Source organism: Peromyscus eremicus, chromosome 3 (assembly GCF_949786415.1).
Source record: "Peromyscus eremicus chromosome 3, PerEre_H2_v1, whole genome shotgun sequence".
Taxonomy (NCBI): Eukaryota; Metazoa; Chordata; class Mammalia; order Rodentia; family Cricetidae; genus Peromyscus; species Peromyscus eremicus.
The window spans coordinates 59,276,655-59,293,211 of record NC_081418.1 but is presented as its reverse complement, the minus strand read 5'-3'; the positions used below and the strand labels follow the sequence as shown (position 1 = coordinate 59,293,211).

Below are 16,557 nucleotides of genomic sequence, written 5' to 3'. Positions count from 1 at the left end.
TGGCTTTCTCAAACACTCCTGTGCTTTTGCGCCTTCAGGCCTCTGTTCATACTATCTTTCATTCTTGCTTTTCCTCTTAGACCAGAGAAAATCTTCCCACCTCCCCGGGGCCAGCCTTGGACTTGGAGATGTCATCCCATCTTGCCTTGTAAAGAGGCAAGCAAGGAAGCAAGGAAGGCAGCTGACATCTTCTGGATGTGTTGATGTGGGGATCTGTCTGGCGTTCAGTCCAAGCTTCTGTGTTTTCCCAGAAGCTCCAGATAGTCCATAAGCCTGGGAAGGTATGTGGATTCATTCCTGCCCAACTAGTCCTCTGTGTGGCTGCCTTGATGCCAGGGTTCCCTGATGGGCAGGGTGAGATCCTCACCTCATCAGAACTCACTGTCAGATGCCCTTCTCAGCTGCTGTGACTTTCCTGTTCCCACATGTCACACTCGTATCTTGTTTTAGATCCTTCCCCTGGACCCTGTTGCTTCTTTTCTTGGTCTCTCTGAGGCATCACCCCCAGTAATTCTCTTAAACTTCCAATGCCCTGAGGTCTGCTTCCTAGAGGGTGCTATACAGTGCCAAGGGGCTCCTGGCTTCTCTAGCACTTCTCTTCTATACTCTCCAAGGCTCTTTGTTACCCTGACCCAGACTCTGGGAACATCTCTTTCTTCAGGTCCTTGGGGTTGTGATTTCTATTTTAATCTATCTATCTATCTATCTATCTATCTATCTATCTATCTATCATCTATCTATCTACCTATCTATCATTATTTATTTATATACCTTTATTTCATGTGTAAGAATGTTTGCCTGTGTTTATATGTATGTGTACCATATATGTTCAGTACCTAGAAGGAGGCCAGAAGAAGGTATTGGGTCTCCTAGACCTGGTTGTGATCCACTCTGTAGGTGGCAAGAACTGATCCTGGGTTCTCTGAAGAGCAGCAAGCTCTTTTAACCCCTGGGCCATCTCTCCAGCCCTTGGGTTGTGGATTCTAAGCAGCCTGCTCTGCGTGAGAGTACCTTCTGCTCCTTGGGGTCCCCTGCTGGCTTTGGACCCTCTGCAGAGTAAGCGCTTCCTAAACTAGCTCTGCTGCAAGCGTGCTTAGCCACCAGGCACCCAGGGCTGTGTTTTGGAGGCCAAGGGGAGAAGCTCTTAGGATGGGTGTGGCTGAGGTAGCATGGCTGGGTGAAGGGACAGGGTCAAGAGGGAGCCTTGTTCAGCCACAGGAGGAGATGTGGAGTAGATAGATATGTGGGGCAGAACACACCAGGCTAGAAAAAAGGAAAAATAAATCCCAGAAGAGTCAGAGGCAGAACCTCTTACAAAAGGCGAGGAGGCACTTCCGGTCTGTCTGACTTCTCCACTGAGGTACTTTTGGTGTGATTCGTGGGGTGGCAGCAGGAGGAGAGACTGGCCAAGATAGTTTTCTTTCCCGAGAATCCCTGACTTCCTGATGCACAGCAGGGGACTATGGAGATTGATAATGACAATGTACCCCAAATGCCAACAACTCCAGAAGAAAGGGTTTCAGATGTTTTTGTTTTTTACCATAAATGATGACAAACGTTTGAGAAGCCCTGGCTGGTCTCAAACTTGCTATGTAGCCAAGAGCCTTGAACTCCAGGGCCTTCCGCTTCTACTTTCCAAGTGCTGGGATTACAGGCATGCGCTACCATGTCTGGCTCACCTGAATTTCAACATGGCACAGGATATATATATATATCTCCAAACATCACATAGCAGTATCTTGTATGTATATGTATAGTTTTGCTTGTCAATTAAAAACCAAACCAAGGCCGGGTGCAGGGGTAGGTGTGGTGGTGCAGGCCCTTAATTACAGTACTGGGAAGGCAGGCAGAGCTCTGTGAGTTCGAGGCCAGCCTGGTCTACATAGACCAGCTAGAGCTACCCAGCGAGACTGTCCCCAAACTAAAAAACTCAAACCAAGCCAAAGACCAGTGACCATCCCCCAACCCTCACCAGCTGCTGACTCTTCCATTTCTAGGATGCGGCTTCTCCCTCTCTCCTAGGGCCTCGTCAGAGGTTCTGCTTTGCCTGCAGCCCTGCTGGACCTCACTAATGCTTTACATCTTAGTGACTGATTTCTTATAATGGCAACTCTATTGTATTTATTTAATAACTGCTTTTAAAAAAGTTATATCTGGGAATTTTTTTTTAAAGTTTCAGGGGTGCATCTCCATTGAAAGGAAATCACAGATTTAGTGTAAGATATCGAACTGGACGGGGCTTGGTTTATGGGCTGGTTAGGAGCCCAGCCCCTCCATCCCTGATGGTGGGCAGTGTTGCAGCTAGTGGGAAGGTTAACACAGACCTCAGTCATCATTGGTCCTGGTTGACAGGGTGACAGGCTTCTGTGGGTGAGTAGGGGCCCCTTCCTGGCAGAGCCAGCTCTCTGGTGCCTCCTGCACCTCCTGCACCTCCTGCACCCTCCTCGACTCCAATCTTGCCTTTTAGCTCAGACCAGAGGTCTGTGTAAGTCTGGGAGGGGAGTGATTGCTCTGATCTCGGGGTGCCTGTGTTGGGAAAAGAAGGCCCCAGGTCCCGGGTGTGTGTGGAGGGGCCCTAGGGGCTAAGGAAGGTGGTGGGTGGCAGGAGCAGAAGGCCCTGACTCCTTCTGGCCCAGTCCTAAGTTGTTCAGTGTGAGCTGGAAGTGCCCCGCCCTCCCCACTATGAGCAACTTCCTTCCCGCTTGCTGGCAAGGACTGGGTGGGGAACCGAGGGGAAAGGAGGGAAGGGAGGAGGGTCTGCCAGCCTGGAGGCCTCCCTCATACTCAGGATGTAACTCATGCTGTGTGTGGGGAGAGGTCTGCTGTGCTTCCAGGTTGCAAGATGGGGCTGGGTCTTTAGGAGGACTTTGGCTAAGAGCCAAGGAGGTGCAGGTGCCGGCTGCAGGCAAGGAAAGGGTTTTTGCTGGTCTGAAAAGGGCTGCTTTGTTGGCTTTGGGCGCCCTCTAGCTGCTGTTGCGATTCCCGAGATAGCCACATGAGGGAAGCAGAGAGCCAGAGAGAAATGATCTGTGCTAACAAGTCTTGGGGTCTGACCCCAAACAGACAGCGACACACAGGGAACTAGCCAACTGTCTTGGGTTTCTGATTTAATGGTGTCTCCACAGTGGTCCTCTGGGGGCCCTAAAACTCCCGATGGTGATTCTATCTGCAGCCCTTTCCCAGAGGAAGGGAGCCTTCTGAGAGTAAGCCTCTTTCTGCCCTCCTTTTTGCACAAACCCTCATAGGGCCTGCCAAGCCAGAGGCACAGGAGCGCTGTCTACCACAGCTAGGAGAGTGAAGCATCAGATGTCATGACTCCTGTACGAAGAGGCAGTTTCTGTATCCCAGGGAGCCAGGGAATGGATGGACCCTTGGGGCTATCCCATCCTGCGGGTGGGCTCCCTAGGGCAGGGCCTGTTGAATTTCCTGTTCTCACCCAATGATCTGGAACCACACCTGTCTACCGGCTTTCAGCCTCACGGGAAAGCCTTGTGGTACAGAGGCTTTTGGAATCCTTCGTACTTGTTCTGGCAGTAACTACCAGCTCGGGGGCTCTTAGGTCTGTTTCATAGAGACAGTAATTATGCTCAGAAGGGCTCCCCCATCATGGCCCTATCACTGCCCAAAGAACCCACTTCCTTTTTTGGGGACAGAGTTTAATTTTGTAGCTACAGGTTAGCTGCAGCACAGGCTGGCCTTGGGCTTTTCTGCCTCAATTTCCTGACTGCCATGGTTACAGGTGTGTGCCACCAGTCCCAGCTAAGATTCTACCACTAAGATTCCACAGTAGGAACCGGGATCTCAGAACAGAAATTTGGTTGTGGTGGTGGAGGATAAAAGTGTGTGTGTGTGTGTGTGTGTGTGTGTGTGTGTGTGTGTGACAGAGAGAGAGAGAGAGAGAGAGAGAGAGAGAGAGAGAGAGAGAGAGATATGCAAGCACATATATGTGCCCATGACCAGTATGTCCTGGGGCACTCACACTGACCAATCTCATCATCTGGTCCCCGTGCTTCTGAAATTTATTTGGAACAAAAACATGGCTGTGGAGGTGAATGTGAATGTTTTAACATCCACAGGGACCTGAAAATGCTCTTCATTCTTGGTATCTGGTGTGAGGATGAGTGTTTAGGGTCAGACTGAGATCTCCTGAGTGGTGACAGTCAGAATCTCTGTCTCAGGCCTTGGGGACCCTGCATGGAACTCTATCACTTATCAGTGCAAGGCTCTGGGATGAACCCAGACTTCAGACAGACAGCTGTCAAGGATCTGTCCAACGAACAGCCTCCCCCCCCCCCCCCCCCGCTCCAGTCCCTCAGGCTGGCCCAGTTTCCTGGTGTGGTTGCTGTGGTGCTGGGTCCCTTGGGAACCAGGGTTTAAGCATCAAGTATGCCAAGCATGGAAATTCCGTAGCAACCAGCCCCGGAGATCAGCTGGGAGGGTGTGCTTCCTTGGCCTCCTGGGTACCCCAGGGAGGGGCTGACCCTCCCTCCACACAAGGAGGGAGGAGCAGCCCTTAGAGGCCCTGCAGATGTGGAGACAGGGGCATTGTGACACTGAAGGAATTTGGATCACCGTGAAGTTGCTGTCTTTTAGTTTTTAGGGGAGAAGTCTATTTTGGCACATGGTTTTGGAGGTTCCAGCCCACTATTAGTTGCCTTGTTGCTTTATGATGGTGACCAGCAGCCAATCACAGATATGATGGAGCAAAGCTGCTCATTCATGTGGCTGGGAAACAAAGCACTGTGGCCTTTTCTTTCTGTCCTTCCAAGCAGATTACCAGTTACCAGCCTAGGACCAACAAGTAAGGCAGTCCTGATGTATTTGCTGCTGATAGGCTGAGGTCTGCTTGGGATTCTCATTTTGAGTTCTGGTTTCCTAAACTCCAGCTTAGGCTGCTTCAGGTAATGCTGGCCCCTGTTCCCAGTGGGATCTGAAATAAATGGGGTTGTGCCTCATAGATCCAGAAGGCAGAGTGCCCTGCCTGGGCCCTTTCTTTTTCAGGGTAGGACTTAGTCCCCATACTGTGATGGGTTTCTACTGTCACCTTCCCATACTCACTGGCAGTGCTCACCGGTGATTTCCAAAAGGAAAGGGGTGGGGTCCTGACCCCAGCTCTCAGCCCCACCAGGTGGTTATACCTTCCCTCCCCTACTCCTCTACACGAAGCCGGAGTACCCGTGAATGCAGGACTATGTAACTTCTCTTGTCAGATGGTATTTGTATTTGGCTCCTACAATATTGTCTTCATATAGCACCTTTTCTTCTTAATTGGACTGCAACTCTTTGAGGTCAGGGGACAGACTTCAGACCTCGGGTTTCACTGGGTGACCTGCACAGTATGGCACACACAGAAAGCTATGGTGGGCCGGTGAGATGGCTCAGCAGGTGAAGGTGCTTGCTGCCAAGCCTGGTGACCCGAGCCTGATCCCTGGGCCCCACATGCTAATGCAAAGGACTCCTGCAGATTGTTTTCTAACCTCTCTGTGTGGGCTGTCACATGCAAGTCTACACACTTAAGTAAATAAGTGAATATAACAGTATTTGGGGAAGTGGTAGGTAATTGTGAGTAGGTCGGGGGATGACAGGGTCAGAGGTTATCAAATTGGATCTTAAATCTCTTCTGTGGTCCTTAGCATTTGCTATGTAGTGATATACGTAGAAGGCAAGGACCTAGAGCTAGGGGTGGGTTACCATTCTCACTCTCATGATCCTTGCACCCCAAACTGGCTCTGATTTCTGCCTGATTTCAGCCACCTCTGACACGGCCATCTCTGTAGTTCATATTCTCATTCCTAACCCCCATCTCCATCTTTCCTTCAATTCTGTATTTTTCTAGCTCTTGATGTATGTGGTGTATAAGCCACAATCTGTCCTGTTATAGTGGTTAAGTCACTTGATTTAGGACCAGGAGACCCAGCTCCATTTCTAACTTGTATAATCTCCAGGAAGTCTTCGCTACTTTGTGTCCCTGTCACCTAGAATAAGAAAGTGTTTACTTCCTGCTTTGATGTTTCCTAAAGTGTCAGCCCTCACCCCCAGTGGAATCCAGAGAATTTCTCCTATAAAATCCAGGGCAGAGTCACAGTGTTCTGTAGTGTTGGTTGGGGAGGGTGAGAGAAGTAGAAAGCTCTGGGTACACATGAGACCCGGGTTTTCAGTGCCCACGGAAAACCAGGTCTTACTGTGTCAAATGCTGCCAGGTGGAGCCACTGCATAGTTCCAGGATTTTTATGTTTTGGGGAAGCCGCTCACTTCACAGTGTCCAGAAGAGGGCCCTCATCCTGGTCACCTGGGTTGCCCCTCTGGCTTCCTGCAGAGCCTGTCACGAAGGACTTTCAGCACCTTGGACAGAGACAGAGTTCCCCTCCTGCTGAAGTTTGAGCTGCCAAGAGGGCTTGGAATCTTCTCTCCGGCAGTTTCCCTAGCAGGGCAGTTTGAACATGGTGCATTCTTTAATATTTTTCAGTCTTTTAAGGTCACTCCAATATAAACCCCAAATCAATGTCAAAGTAGCGCTTGTTTGCCGAACTCTGAGGACAGTATTTAAATAATAACAAAAGCCAGGTGACTTGATGCAGACCCATCATCCCAGTGCTTGGGAGGCTGTGGCAGGAGGCTAGCAATTTCAAGGCTAGTGTGAACTACACAGTGAGACCCGACACAACAACCAGACCAGACCAAACCAAACCAAGTAACAAATATCTCAAATTACTAAACCAAAGCAGACAACAAAAACCAACCTATTTTCTAAAATAGTGTAAGGTAGGCATTAGATACTTTGTAAATATGATTTTACAGGAATGCATTCAAACGCAGTCTACAGGCACCCTCCCTTCATCATGAGAGCTCCCACCCACCCATGGACCAGTCAGTCACCCTCATGTGGTCATTCTAGCTTAGCTCTATAACTCACTGAGCTCCAGAGCCCTCTTGAAACCCCTTCTGTGTGTGGGAAACCCAGTCCCTAATTCAAAGGGAGAGATGGCTGTCAGGTTCTCTGCCAGAAGAATCACACTAGCAGTTCGCTTCCTCACTTGGAACAAGGATAAACTGGTGAGAAGACCCACACCTGAGTCCCGGTGACATCTGCCTTTATGAAGCTGTCAGCCATCTTTCCGTGTGCCTGGGAGAATCCTTCCCAACTGGCAGGGCCCAGCTCTTCCGGGAAGCCCTCTCGGCTGCCCACCCATCCGAGGACCCCCTGCTTGAGCTTCTTCTCCTATAATATAGCCAGAACCACCAGATTCCTTCATGACATCTATGCCCCTGTCAGATGATGGGCCATCTTCGAGGTTTACTTGTTACAGACCCCACAGGGATACTCCCCTAGCAGGGTGGGGGACTGGTGCATTTCAGAGGCTTCTCACCTCTCCTCCAAGGTGTCCTCCTCCACTTCCTTTTAATCTGAAACAACACTATAAAATGGCTCATGGTGTTGTCTGTGGAGTAGCCGTTGGCTCCAGGGGCACTCAGGACAAGGAAGTGGAGGCAAGAGGTGCAGTGGGGCGATTACCAAGAGAAATGAAGGGCTGTTTGGGAGCGGGGATTGCAGGACGGCTGTGAGTGTAGAGCCGTCCAGGGCTATGGGTTGTGTGGAACTAAGGAATCACTCATGACCAGAGTTGGAAAGGGTCCCAGAGACCAGCTTGGTTAGTCTCATTTTACAGGTAAGGAAAGTGATATTTAGTGATGCTTCTAAAGGCACACAACAAATGGGCTCCTTGCCATCACTTCCGACCTGTGCCAAGTCTCTCCCTTGGGCTATTGTGTAGCTTCACTTGGCAGCTTGTGTTTTTTCCAAGGTGGTCATGCCAATATGTCTCATTGCACATGCCTTTCTTCCTACATGGCAGCGGTATGCTTTCATGGAGAATTGGGGTCTGTACTCCTTCCCCCAATTTGATGGGCCATGCTGATGGCCGGAGTTGTTTGTGTGACTTTCAAAATTTAGTCATTACGGTTCATTCAGCTCTGGCTGGTCCTTTCTTGAGAGATTTGTCCTTGTAACCTTGCAGCTATGCTGTGAGGAATCCAGTTAGCTATGTGGAAAGGCTTCATGGGATATCTGACCTCAGCCTGACCTGAGGTCCTAATGACAGCCAGCTTCCACCATGAAACATGGTCGCCTCTGGTCCCTAGTCTTAGGTGTGTGAAGCAGTCATTAGGTCCTGGCTGAACCTGTAGGTCCATGAGCAAAACCAATGCTATCTTTGGTTTGGGGGTGGCCATTAGGCAGCAGCAGGTAGTAGAATTTCCTTGTATCTACCTTAGTTTCTCCAAACTGTTATACGTGCTTATTACTTCAACACACCTTTATTGGATACATAGAATGTGCATTTCAGCTGCTACTTTAGCTCCTTTAGTGCATACAGACTAAAGAGCAATCTCTGAGCTCTGCAAATGGTGCCAGCCCCCAAACACTGGTTTTGTCCCTAGACCTGATGCCCATGATCCAAGTCTCTATATCTTGGTTTGTGTCCCCTCCACCTGCAACACTTCTTCCTTGCTCACATCAACCTTCAAGGACTTGCTCCAAAGCCTCTTCTCCTCCCCAGACCCTCCTCGTCTCCTCCAGGAGACATGAGCTGGCACCTCCCTGTAATCCCACAGCACTCATTACAGACTACAGTTTTGTCTGCCCACCGCCTCTCTCAGACACCACTAGACTGTGACTCCCTGAGGAGGGAGACTGGCTTAGTCCTCCTGTTTCCCAACCCCCCAGCATCTGGCACAAGGCCTAGAACATAGGAGGTCCCCAGGAAGCATTTGTTGACATGACTGGTAGCAGAAGTAGAATCGGAAGCTAGGTGTCCCGAATCCCAGTCTCCAGCACTTTCCTCACTTCCTGTGCCACCAAATCAGGAACATGTGCCCTCAAAGGTAAGTGTCGGGTTGGTAGGGAAAGACCTTGCAATGGGCTGGGGCTTGGCAGAATTGCTTCATGTGGAACTGCAGGTGGCAGTGAGTCAGGGAGGCCTGGCTTCAGGTGTAGGGCTGAGGTGTGTCCCTCCTCTGTTGATTCAGCCCCCCCTTTCCCCTCTCTCTCATTAGTCCCTGAGCACCTGCTCCTGGGGGGAAGACACACTGCCCCTTGCTTGTCTTCTGCAACTCCAGTCCACATCTGAAGAACATTGCTCTTCTGAGAACAGAAAAAGGTCCCGGTGCCCCCCAAAATTCAAGTTTGCCCTTGATACCAGGGGATTGCTGTTGCTCCCTCCCCTGGGGCTTCGAAAGAGTCCATCCCTGTCAGCTGTCTCTCTCATGTCTGCTCCACTGGAACTGCTTGTCAGTCCCCTGTGAGTGTCACTGTCTCTCCTGGCCTGGTCCTTGGGGGACTGCCAGCAAGGGCAGCTTCCATTTCTTTCTCCCTCAGGCTGAGCAGGAGCAGAGAGTGGGGTGGGTAGGATGTTTTCTGCAGACTTTTCTCCCTAAATTGTCTCTTTCTGGGAGCTGGGTGGAGCCTACATGTGTCTCTTTATAAATACAGCCTCTCCCTTCCCTCAGTCACAGGCAGGGTGGGGGAGAGCTCTTCCCATGAATGACCCTTGGGGCCTGTTGTGGGGGTGGGGCGGAGTGTAGATGCTCTGGGTATTAGGTTTGTCTGCGTCTGGAAGTGGGAGGTTGGTGCATGATAGACCAGAGGGACTTCTGTATGAAGTGGTCTCTTGATGCCTGGCACCAGCAACTCCAGAAATGATGCCTTGAGGAAAGCATGTCTAGCTCAGGGTTTCTCCATCCTCAACTTTATCCCTGACTGGGGGTGGCTCTGTGGCCTGCCTTCAGGCACCCCCTGAGCTTCCTAGGAAGTTAGAAATCTGCAATTGGCTTTGACATACACCTTTCTCTGTATGTTGCTTGGTGGTGGTGGTGGTGGTGGTGGTGGTGGTGGTGGTGGTGGTGGTGGTGTGTGGAAAGAGAGAGAGGGAGAGGGAGGGAGGAAGGGAGAGAGAGAGAGAGAGAGAGAGAGAGAGAGAGAGAGAGAGAGAGAGAGATACCTGGTTTTCTTCAGCCTGAGGAAGAAGCTCTCATCCTCAGGAGAGCTTCTCTATATCTGGTCCTCTCTTATTGGCATGACAAAGGGTCTCGGTGACTCTTATGTTTTCCCCCTGTGATAAGACCCAAAGGCTTTCTCAGCAAGTGGCTCCCTGTCTTAAGGATGGCTGGCCAGGTCGGATGAGGAGTTCCTTCTTTTTGTGGCCTGGCTCTCCTGGCCTTGGTCTGGAAGGAAGGGGTTCTTCCCTCGCGTCTTCCTCTCCATGCCATTTCCAGCCTTTTCTCACTGTCAGTCCCCAGGACCTTCTGCTCACACAGGCCGGGAGTGTGTGTGTGTGTGTGTGTGTGTGTGTGTGTGTGTGTGTGTGTGTGTGTGTGAAGAGCCAGACCCAGATGTGCTGATGCCTCTGATGGCAATTACATGTTGGGGAAGGCCCTGGGCATCCTGGGTGTGAGTGAGGAAGCCACCGGAGGTGGGAAGGGTCTGAAGGATGACTGTGCAGGCAGGAGCCTCTGGACGTTTTTAGCATCAGCTGGTGGAGCCACCTCCTTCTCTCCCACCGGCTGCCTCCCTGAGTCACTGCCCACCCACTAGCAAATAAAAAAGAGTGTCATCTTCTGGCCAGTGGCCCTGTGTGGCCTTAGTGTTTGCAGGTTTTCACTCCTGGACGGAAGGTGAGAGTTTTATTCCTGGCTAGGGTGGTCTCATGGCGACCTTCCTTTCCCCAGCTTCCCTCCTTCCAGCCGATTTCCGTCTTCACCCTTTGTTCCTCCCTTCCCCCCTACATCCCATGACGGTTCTCGCTGGTGACAAGACCCAGCCCCTTGCTCCAAGGACAGAGGCAGCTGCAAGCCCTCAGGAGCCCCCACATGGCCCCATCCATCTGGACAGGCCTCTGATCCGAGTTGCAGGCAGGGGAGGGGATTCAAGGCCTCCTCAACTCCAGCTGCCGGCTCCTCCCCACAGCAGGCCTGCTCAGCTGTCAACACTCGCCTCTCGGCCTTGTCCTGCCCCAGGCGTTGCTTAGCTGCCCAAACCAAGGGCACCTCGGGCGCCCGAAGACCCCTCCTCAGGCCCCAGCAGGCGGTGGGCAGGCAGTGGGCAGGCGGCGGGCAGACACCCTGCCTACCCTTGAGCATCCTCAGACCTCCTTGCCTAAATAAGGGAGCTGCAGCTGGAGAGAGCCAGCTGGCAGGGGGAGGGGCCTGCGGATAGGCCAGGGTTTTCCGAGGGGCTGGGCCGCCCCGGCCGCCTCCGGGCCCCAAGCCCTCCCATTGGGCCTACGAGGTTGGTTCCGCACTACAGAGGGCGGGCAGGCCTCTAGCACGCGGGGATCCCTTGGCTGGGACCTGGCGCGCAGGAACCTCTCTTTGATCTCTCAGCTAGGAGGCCACAACTCTTGTCAATGTCCCTCTCTGTGCGTGCCACCCATGAAGAGATTCGAATAACCCCTGAGAGGGCCTTGTCTGTATGCTGGAGATTGGGGCGATCAGGGAGGCCGTGCCTCTCCTCCGGCTCATGCACCCTTGTCTCAAAATTTTACAGCTTCCACGTTCCCTGTTCTTCCCATTTCCCGGGGCTCCCCTGGTCCTGGGGCCCATCTTCTCAGAGCCTAGGCCTCACTCAGCCAAGTCACCCACAGCAGATTCTGAGAGTAAGCTGTGTGTACTCAGCCTGTCCTAGGCGCAGGAGGGAAGCAGGGGATAAAGGGTTGGCCCTGTCCCATCAAATCAGGTTTCTCAGCTCCGAGCCTGGCAGGGGGGCGATATCCCTATGCCCCTCTCCCTGGCCACCTCCCAAACCGGCTGTGGCACCTGTCCTCACGGTTCCCCTACCTAAGGGTCCCTTCCCCCTCTCGGTGGAGCGCGAGTCCCGGGGGCTCGGTAGCGGAGCGAGGGGTTGGGGCCCGGGGAGCGCTCGGCGCGGCTCAGCCAATGAGAAGGGCGGGCGCTCGGGGTGGCGGGGAGAGGGCGGCGCTGCAGGCGCGCGGCGGCAGGAGGGGGCCGGGAGGCGGGGGCCGGAGCCGGAGCCGGAGGGGCGCGCGCCGCATTAACCCTTCAGCCGCCGGACCGAGCCGCAGGCGCTGCCCGAGCCGCGGGCGCTGGAGCGGCTGTCGGCACGGCGGCGGCGGGCGGGCGCGAGCCGGGAGCCGGGCGCTCGAGCGGGCGGAGCGCAGCGCGGGGACGAGGCGGAGCGGGGCCCGTGGCACCGCCGGCCCGGGTCGACAGACAGGTGTGCCGGCGCCGCAGCTCCAGCCGCTTCAGGCCCGGCCCGCGGTCCGGAGCCCGCAGCCGCTAGCCGAGCGGGGACCCCGCGCCCTCAGTCCAGTTCCGGCCCCGCCCGCACTCAGCTTGGCAGCGGGGTGCGGAGACCACGGCCCGGCCAGGCCACCCGAAGCCTAGTGCTGGGCCGGGCCGGGCCAGGGTGGGTGGGGGCCCGCCCGGCCCGCCCATGGGCTCAGGATGCCGGTGCGGAGGGGCCACGTCGCGCCGCAGAACACCTTCCTCGACACCATCATCCGCAAGTTTGAGGGCCAGAGTGAGTGGGGGAGGGGGCAAGACGGGGAGGGGGCTTGCGGAGGTTTGGGGGGTGGGTCCACTCCTGCCGAGTGTGGATGGGGGGCGTGCCCGGGCCGTGTGCAGTGCAAAATGTGAGTCAGTAGGGGATGGTGGGCCCTGAGACTTAGGCCAGGAGCCGAGGGGCCAAGGCTTGGTGCCAGGGGATCATTGGCATGGGACTAAGGGGCCTAGTGTTGCAGCTTGGGGTCGGAGAGTGTGTGTGACACCTGGAATGTGCAGGAAAGGGAGGTGGGATGTGATATGCAGGTGTTTCTACCTCTAAATGCCCAGAGTTTATGGGATTTGTGTGTGTGTGTGTGTGTGTGTGTGTGTGTGTGTGTGTGTGTGTGGCCATTGAGAATGTATATGACCCAAGCTGTTGGATCCTGAAACTACAGTGCATGTTCCAATCTTGACTGTGTTCTATGTGAGAGTCAGAAGCTAAGGATATAGGATCAGTAACCAATCTGCACTTGAGTGTGTCGCTTGTATACAACCAAGTCCCTGTGTCACTTATGAATTTGAGTCTGCATGAGCAGTCAAGAGGTGTCACCTGCAAGTCCCCAAGATTGTGGGTCCGGTGGTGAGAGGGTGCTGCAGACCTGAAGCTGGCTTTAGGGTTAACAGGCTGGCTATGGAGCTCTGGTGTGGTGGGTTTTCCTGCTCTGGACAGCACCCCAAACCCCATTTGGGGGATTACAGCACCCCTTATGCTGACCTAGCAAGAGAGACTTCCAGAAGTGTCCTAGGCTAGGTGAATGTTTTGGTGTTGGTGTGCCTGTCCTCAAAAGCTGCATGTGCCACAGAGGGTGTGACTGTCAAGGGCCCTGGGAGCCGGAGAGTGACATTCCTTGCCCGTGACCCTGTGCACACAGGACAATGTGTGCTTGTACTGTGGTGGGAGGGAGGGGTCAATCGGATGGGCAGCATTGTCCCTAGACTAAGAACAAGATGATCCTGAGGGGTTGGATCGGCGACATTGGCGTAGGCCTAGGGGCTGGGGGCAGGCTTTCTTTTCCTACCAGCTGAGTAGGCACAGGCAGAGTCTGAGAAGACCTTGGACTGGATCCTAAAGACTTGGCTTCTGGCCCCACCTCTGCCACTGACTGCCAGATGACCTTGAATGACTCTTCCCCTCTAAGCCTCAGTTTCCACATCTGTGAACAAGGGGATAAGCCACCGGACTTTAGAGGTTTCTTCTGTATCTGTATTCTAGGATTTCAGTCAAGGGGGTGGGGTGGGGTGGGGCTTGCCTTCAGAGGAACTTGCTCTGCTCTCCTAGTCTGGGGGTTGATTTTCTTCCATGGGTGGTTGGTACTCTGGACTGTCTTAGGCTGAAGTGGGGATGGAGGCAGAGTTAGAAGGTCTTTTCATATGACAAGAAGCTCTGGCCTGGCTTGCTTGGGAGTTCCAGTAGGCCTTGGGACCTGACCTAAAGATGACCCAACTCTCAAAAGTAACTTCCTCGAGGGCAGGGCAAAGATGGCAGCAGTCAGGAGGCTGGGTCCTGATAGCCTGGCCTTGCTGCAGGGAGTCCTTGCTGCGCAGCCTGGGGTTTGCCCTCGGACTGTGCAGAGCTGCAGCCCGAAGACTGCCTGATGCAGAGGGGAGGAGACAGTCCAACTCCAATGGCACATCCCAGCACTAAAGGCCAAAGGGGCCAGGATTTCTGTTTACAGAAGGCTCCTATCCTTGAACATCTCACTTGGGCACAAACTGAGGCTGCCACTGACTTGCTGCTCATCCACCTGCCTGGCCCGTGGGGTAGGTGTGGGTGGGTGAGCCAAGTCTAGATGAAATGGGTCTATCAGACTTGCTTTTTTTTTTTTTTTTTTTTTTTTTTTTTCTGCTGGGGTCGCAGAGGAAGACTTCATATCTCTAGAGGAGGTCATCTTTCCCAAGATTGTTTTCTCCCAGTGGGCCAGTGTCTTGGGCCCATCTCTGGACTCTAGGGAGCTGCAGGCTCTAGGGTGTGAAGCTGCAGGTTGCTTTCCTTGCTCCGTATGACCTTGGACGTCTGCCTGTCACCCCCAGCTGTCCTGCCAGACAAGATTCAAAAGCTAGTTTCACTATGAATGAGCTGCCAGACTCGGGCATTGGGCTGAACTTCTCTTGAGTTCATCCATGAAATGACGAATCTAGCAGCCACCTTGCTGGGTCGTCCAGGTCTACTAGTTCACTCCCTCATTCTTTGGTCCGCCCACTCCTCAGCTTCTGACAGCCTGCGGATAGGGTGTGAAAGTCATAGTAGGCACTGACCAGAAGGAATCTGGGGATACTTGAGGGACTGATTTTCTAGGGAGCATCCTCTATCAAGAGGAAGAGGCCAGAGGAGCTGGTGCAAAGGGGAGGCTGGCCGCCATCTCCTGCCCTTCCCTTGCTCCCTTTCCAGGCTGTGTTTATCCCTCCGCCGCGGCTGCTGACACGCGTTGCTGACACCCGCCTAGGCCGGCCTTGGCCGCTGGCTTTCTGCCCGGGGGAAGCCACGCAGCTAGCCGGCGGGCCGGGGGTTGGGGGGGCGTGTCGCCAGGCCGCGCCCGGTTGAGGCACCTGTGTCAGGGCACAGCTGCGTTCGGCGGCCGGGGTTGGGCGCCCCCCTCCCTGGTGCGGAGGAGTGTCAGACGGCAGTATGTGACGAGCGAATGTGGGGAAGGGCCGGGAGCCCCCGAGACTGGTGTCCCCGCTCACGTGCGCATTCTTCCCCGCCTTCTCCCCCCCCCCAGGCCGCAAGTTCATCATCGCTAACGCCCGCGTAGAGAACTGCGCCGTCATCTACTGCAACGACGGCTTCTGCGAGCTGTGCGGATATTCGCGGGCCGAGGTGATGCAGCGGCCCTGCACCTGCGACTTCCTGCACGGGCCGCGCACGCAGCGCCGTGCCGCCGCGCAGATCGCGCAGGCCCTGCTGGGCGCTGAGGAGCGCAAAGTGGAGATCGCCTTCTACCGGAAAGATGGTAGGCGGGGCCGGGGCGTGGCTATGGCAAGGGGCCGGGCCTCGAGAGAATGAACATGGGTGTGTGGGGGGAACAGTAGGGTGGAATCGGTGGTTGCGGGAGGCTGGTGAACTGTGCAGGTTCCGTGGGGGCGGGACCCAGGCGGGGGCGTGGCCCTATGTCTCGGGGCGGGTGTGGCCTAGGGCTCAACTCTGGTGGGTTGGTTTTCCAGATGGACTTGGAGCTGCTAAGGGCGAGGGGCCCTGGCACCTTCCGTACTTTCCTCTTTGGCAGATGCCATTATGTTGAGCTAGGTAGGCTGGCATTTGACCAGGCAGAGATAGTAGTTGCGTGCGTGGATGGTGGTAATAGAGCAAGCTGGAGGCTGGCGCTGACTCCCAGCCACAGGATTCTAGCTACCTGTAGGTCAGCCTGTGCCAGGTGACTTCCTGGAAGATGTCAGGGAGGGTGAGGCAGAAGGGTTGTATCTGCTGTCACTCTTCTTTCTTCCTTTCTCTTCTGCACTTCAACTACACTTCTTCCCACAACCTCGGTTCCCTGGGTTCCCTTGGTCTGGTCGGCAGAATACCCTGCCCCGCCCCGCAGTTCCCTCTTGGCCAGGTGTCTCTGCTCAGCCACCACCTCCCCACCCAGCTGCTCTGTGCATCCGGAGAGCAAAGGAGAGAGCGGATAAACACAGTGGGTGGAGCTGCTCTCACACTAGGCCTGCGCTGCTGGGTGGGCTCTGCTCAGGGAGGTCAGGAAGGTGGTGGGATAGTGGGTAGAGGAGGGCTGGGAGGGGGTTCTAGAATTCTGTTTTTCACCAGTGAATATTTCCTAAGTTTCACTGCAATCCTGGGAACCCAGCTCAGAGCTGAGCTCTTGAACAGAGCTGCCTACGGGAAAGTTCCTGCAAGCCCCAGGCCTTTGCCGTGCCAGGGTGGCCGAGGCTGCCTGTGAAGGTTGGCGTCCTTAAGGGGCTTCCTTTTCGGGTGTGTAGTCTGTGATGTCCTTGGACAGCCCACGGGGGCGGGGCATACACAGTGGCCCTTTGCAGGAGAGTTTGCCTGTG

The 16,557-nt window shown here is 54.4% G+C and overlaps 1 protein-coding gene across 1 annotated transcript in view; it reads left to right on the top strand.

The window, feature by feature from the left end:
- The first annotated feature begins 12,408 nt into the window (after positions 1-12,408).
- The window catches only part of Kcnh2 (potassium voltage-gated channel subfamily H member 2), a 32,355-nt gene continuing 28,206 nt past the window's right edge, over positions 12,409-16,557 (top strand). The window contains exons 1-2 of the mRNA XM_059257709.1: positions 12,409-12,532; positions 15,276-15,506. Coding sequence (XP_059113692.1) covers positions 12,457-12,532; positions 15,276-15,506 — 307 coding nt within the window. The 5' untranslated portion in view covers positions 12,409-12,456. The remainder of the gene's footprint in view (positions 12,533-15,275; positions 15,507-16,557) is intronic.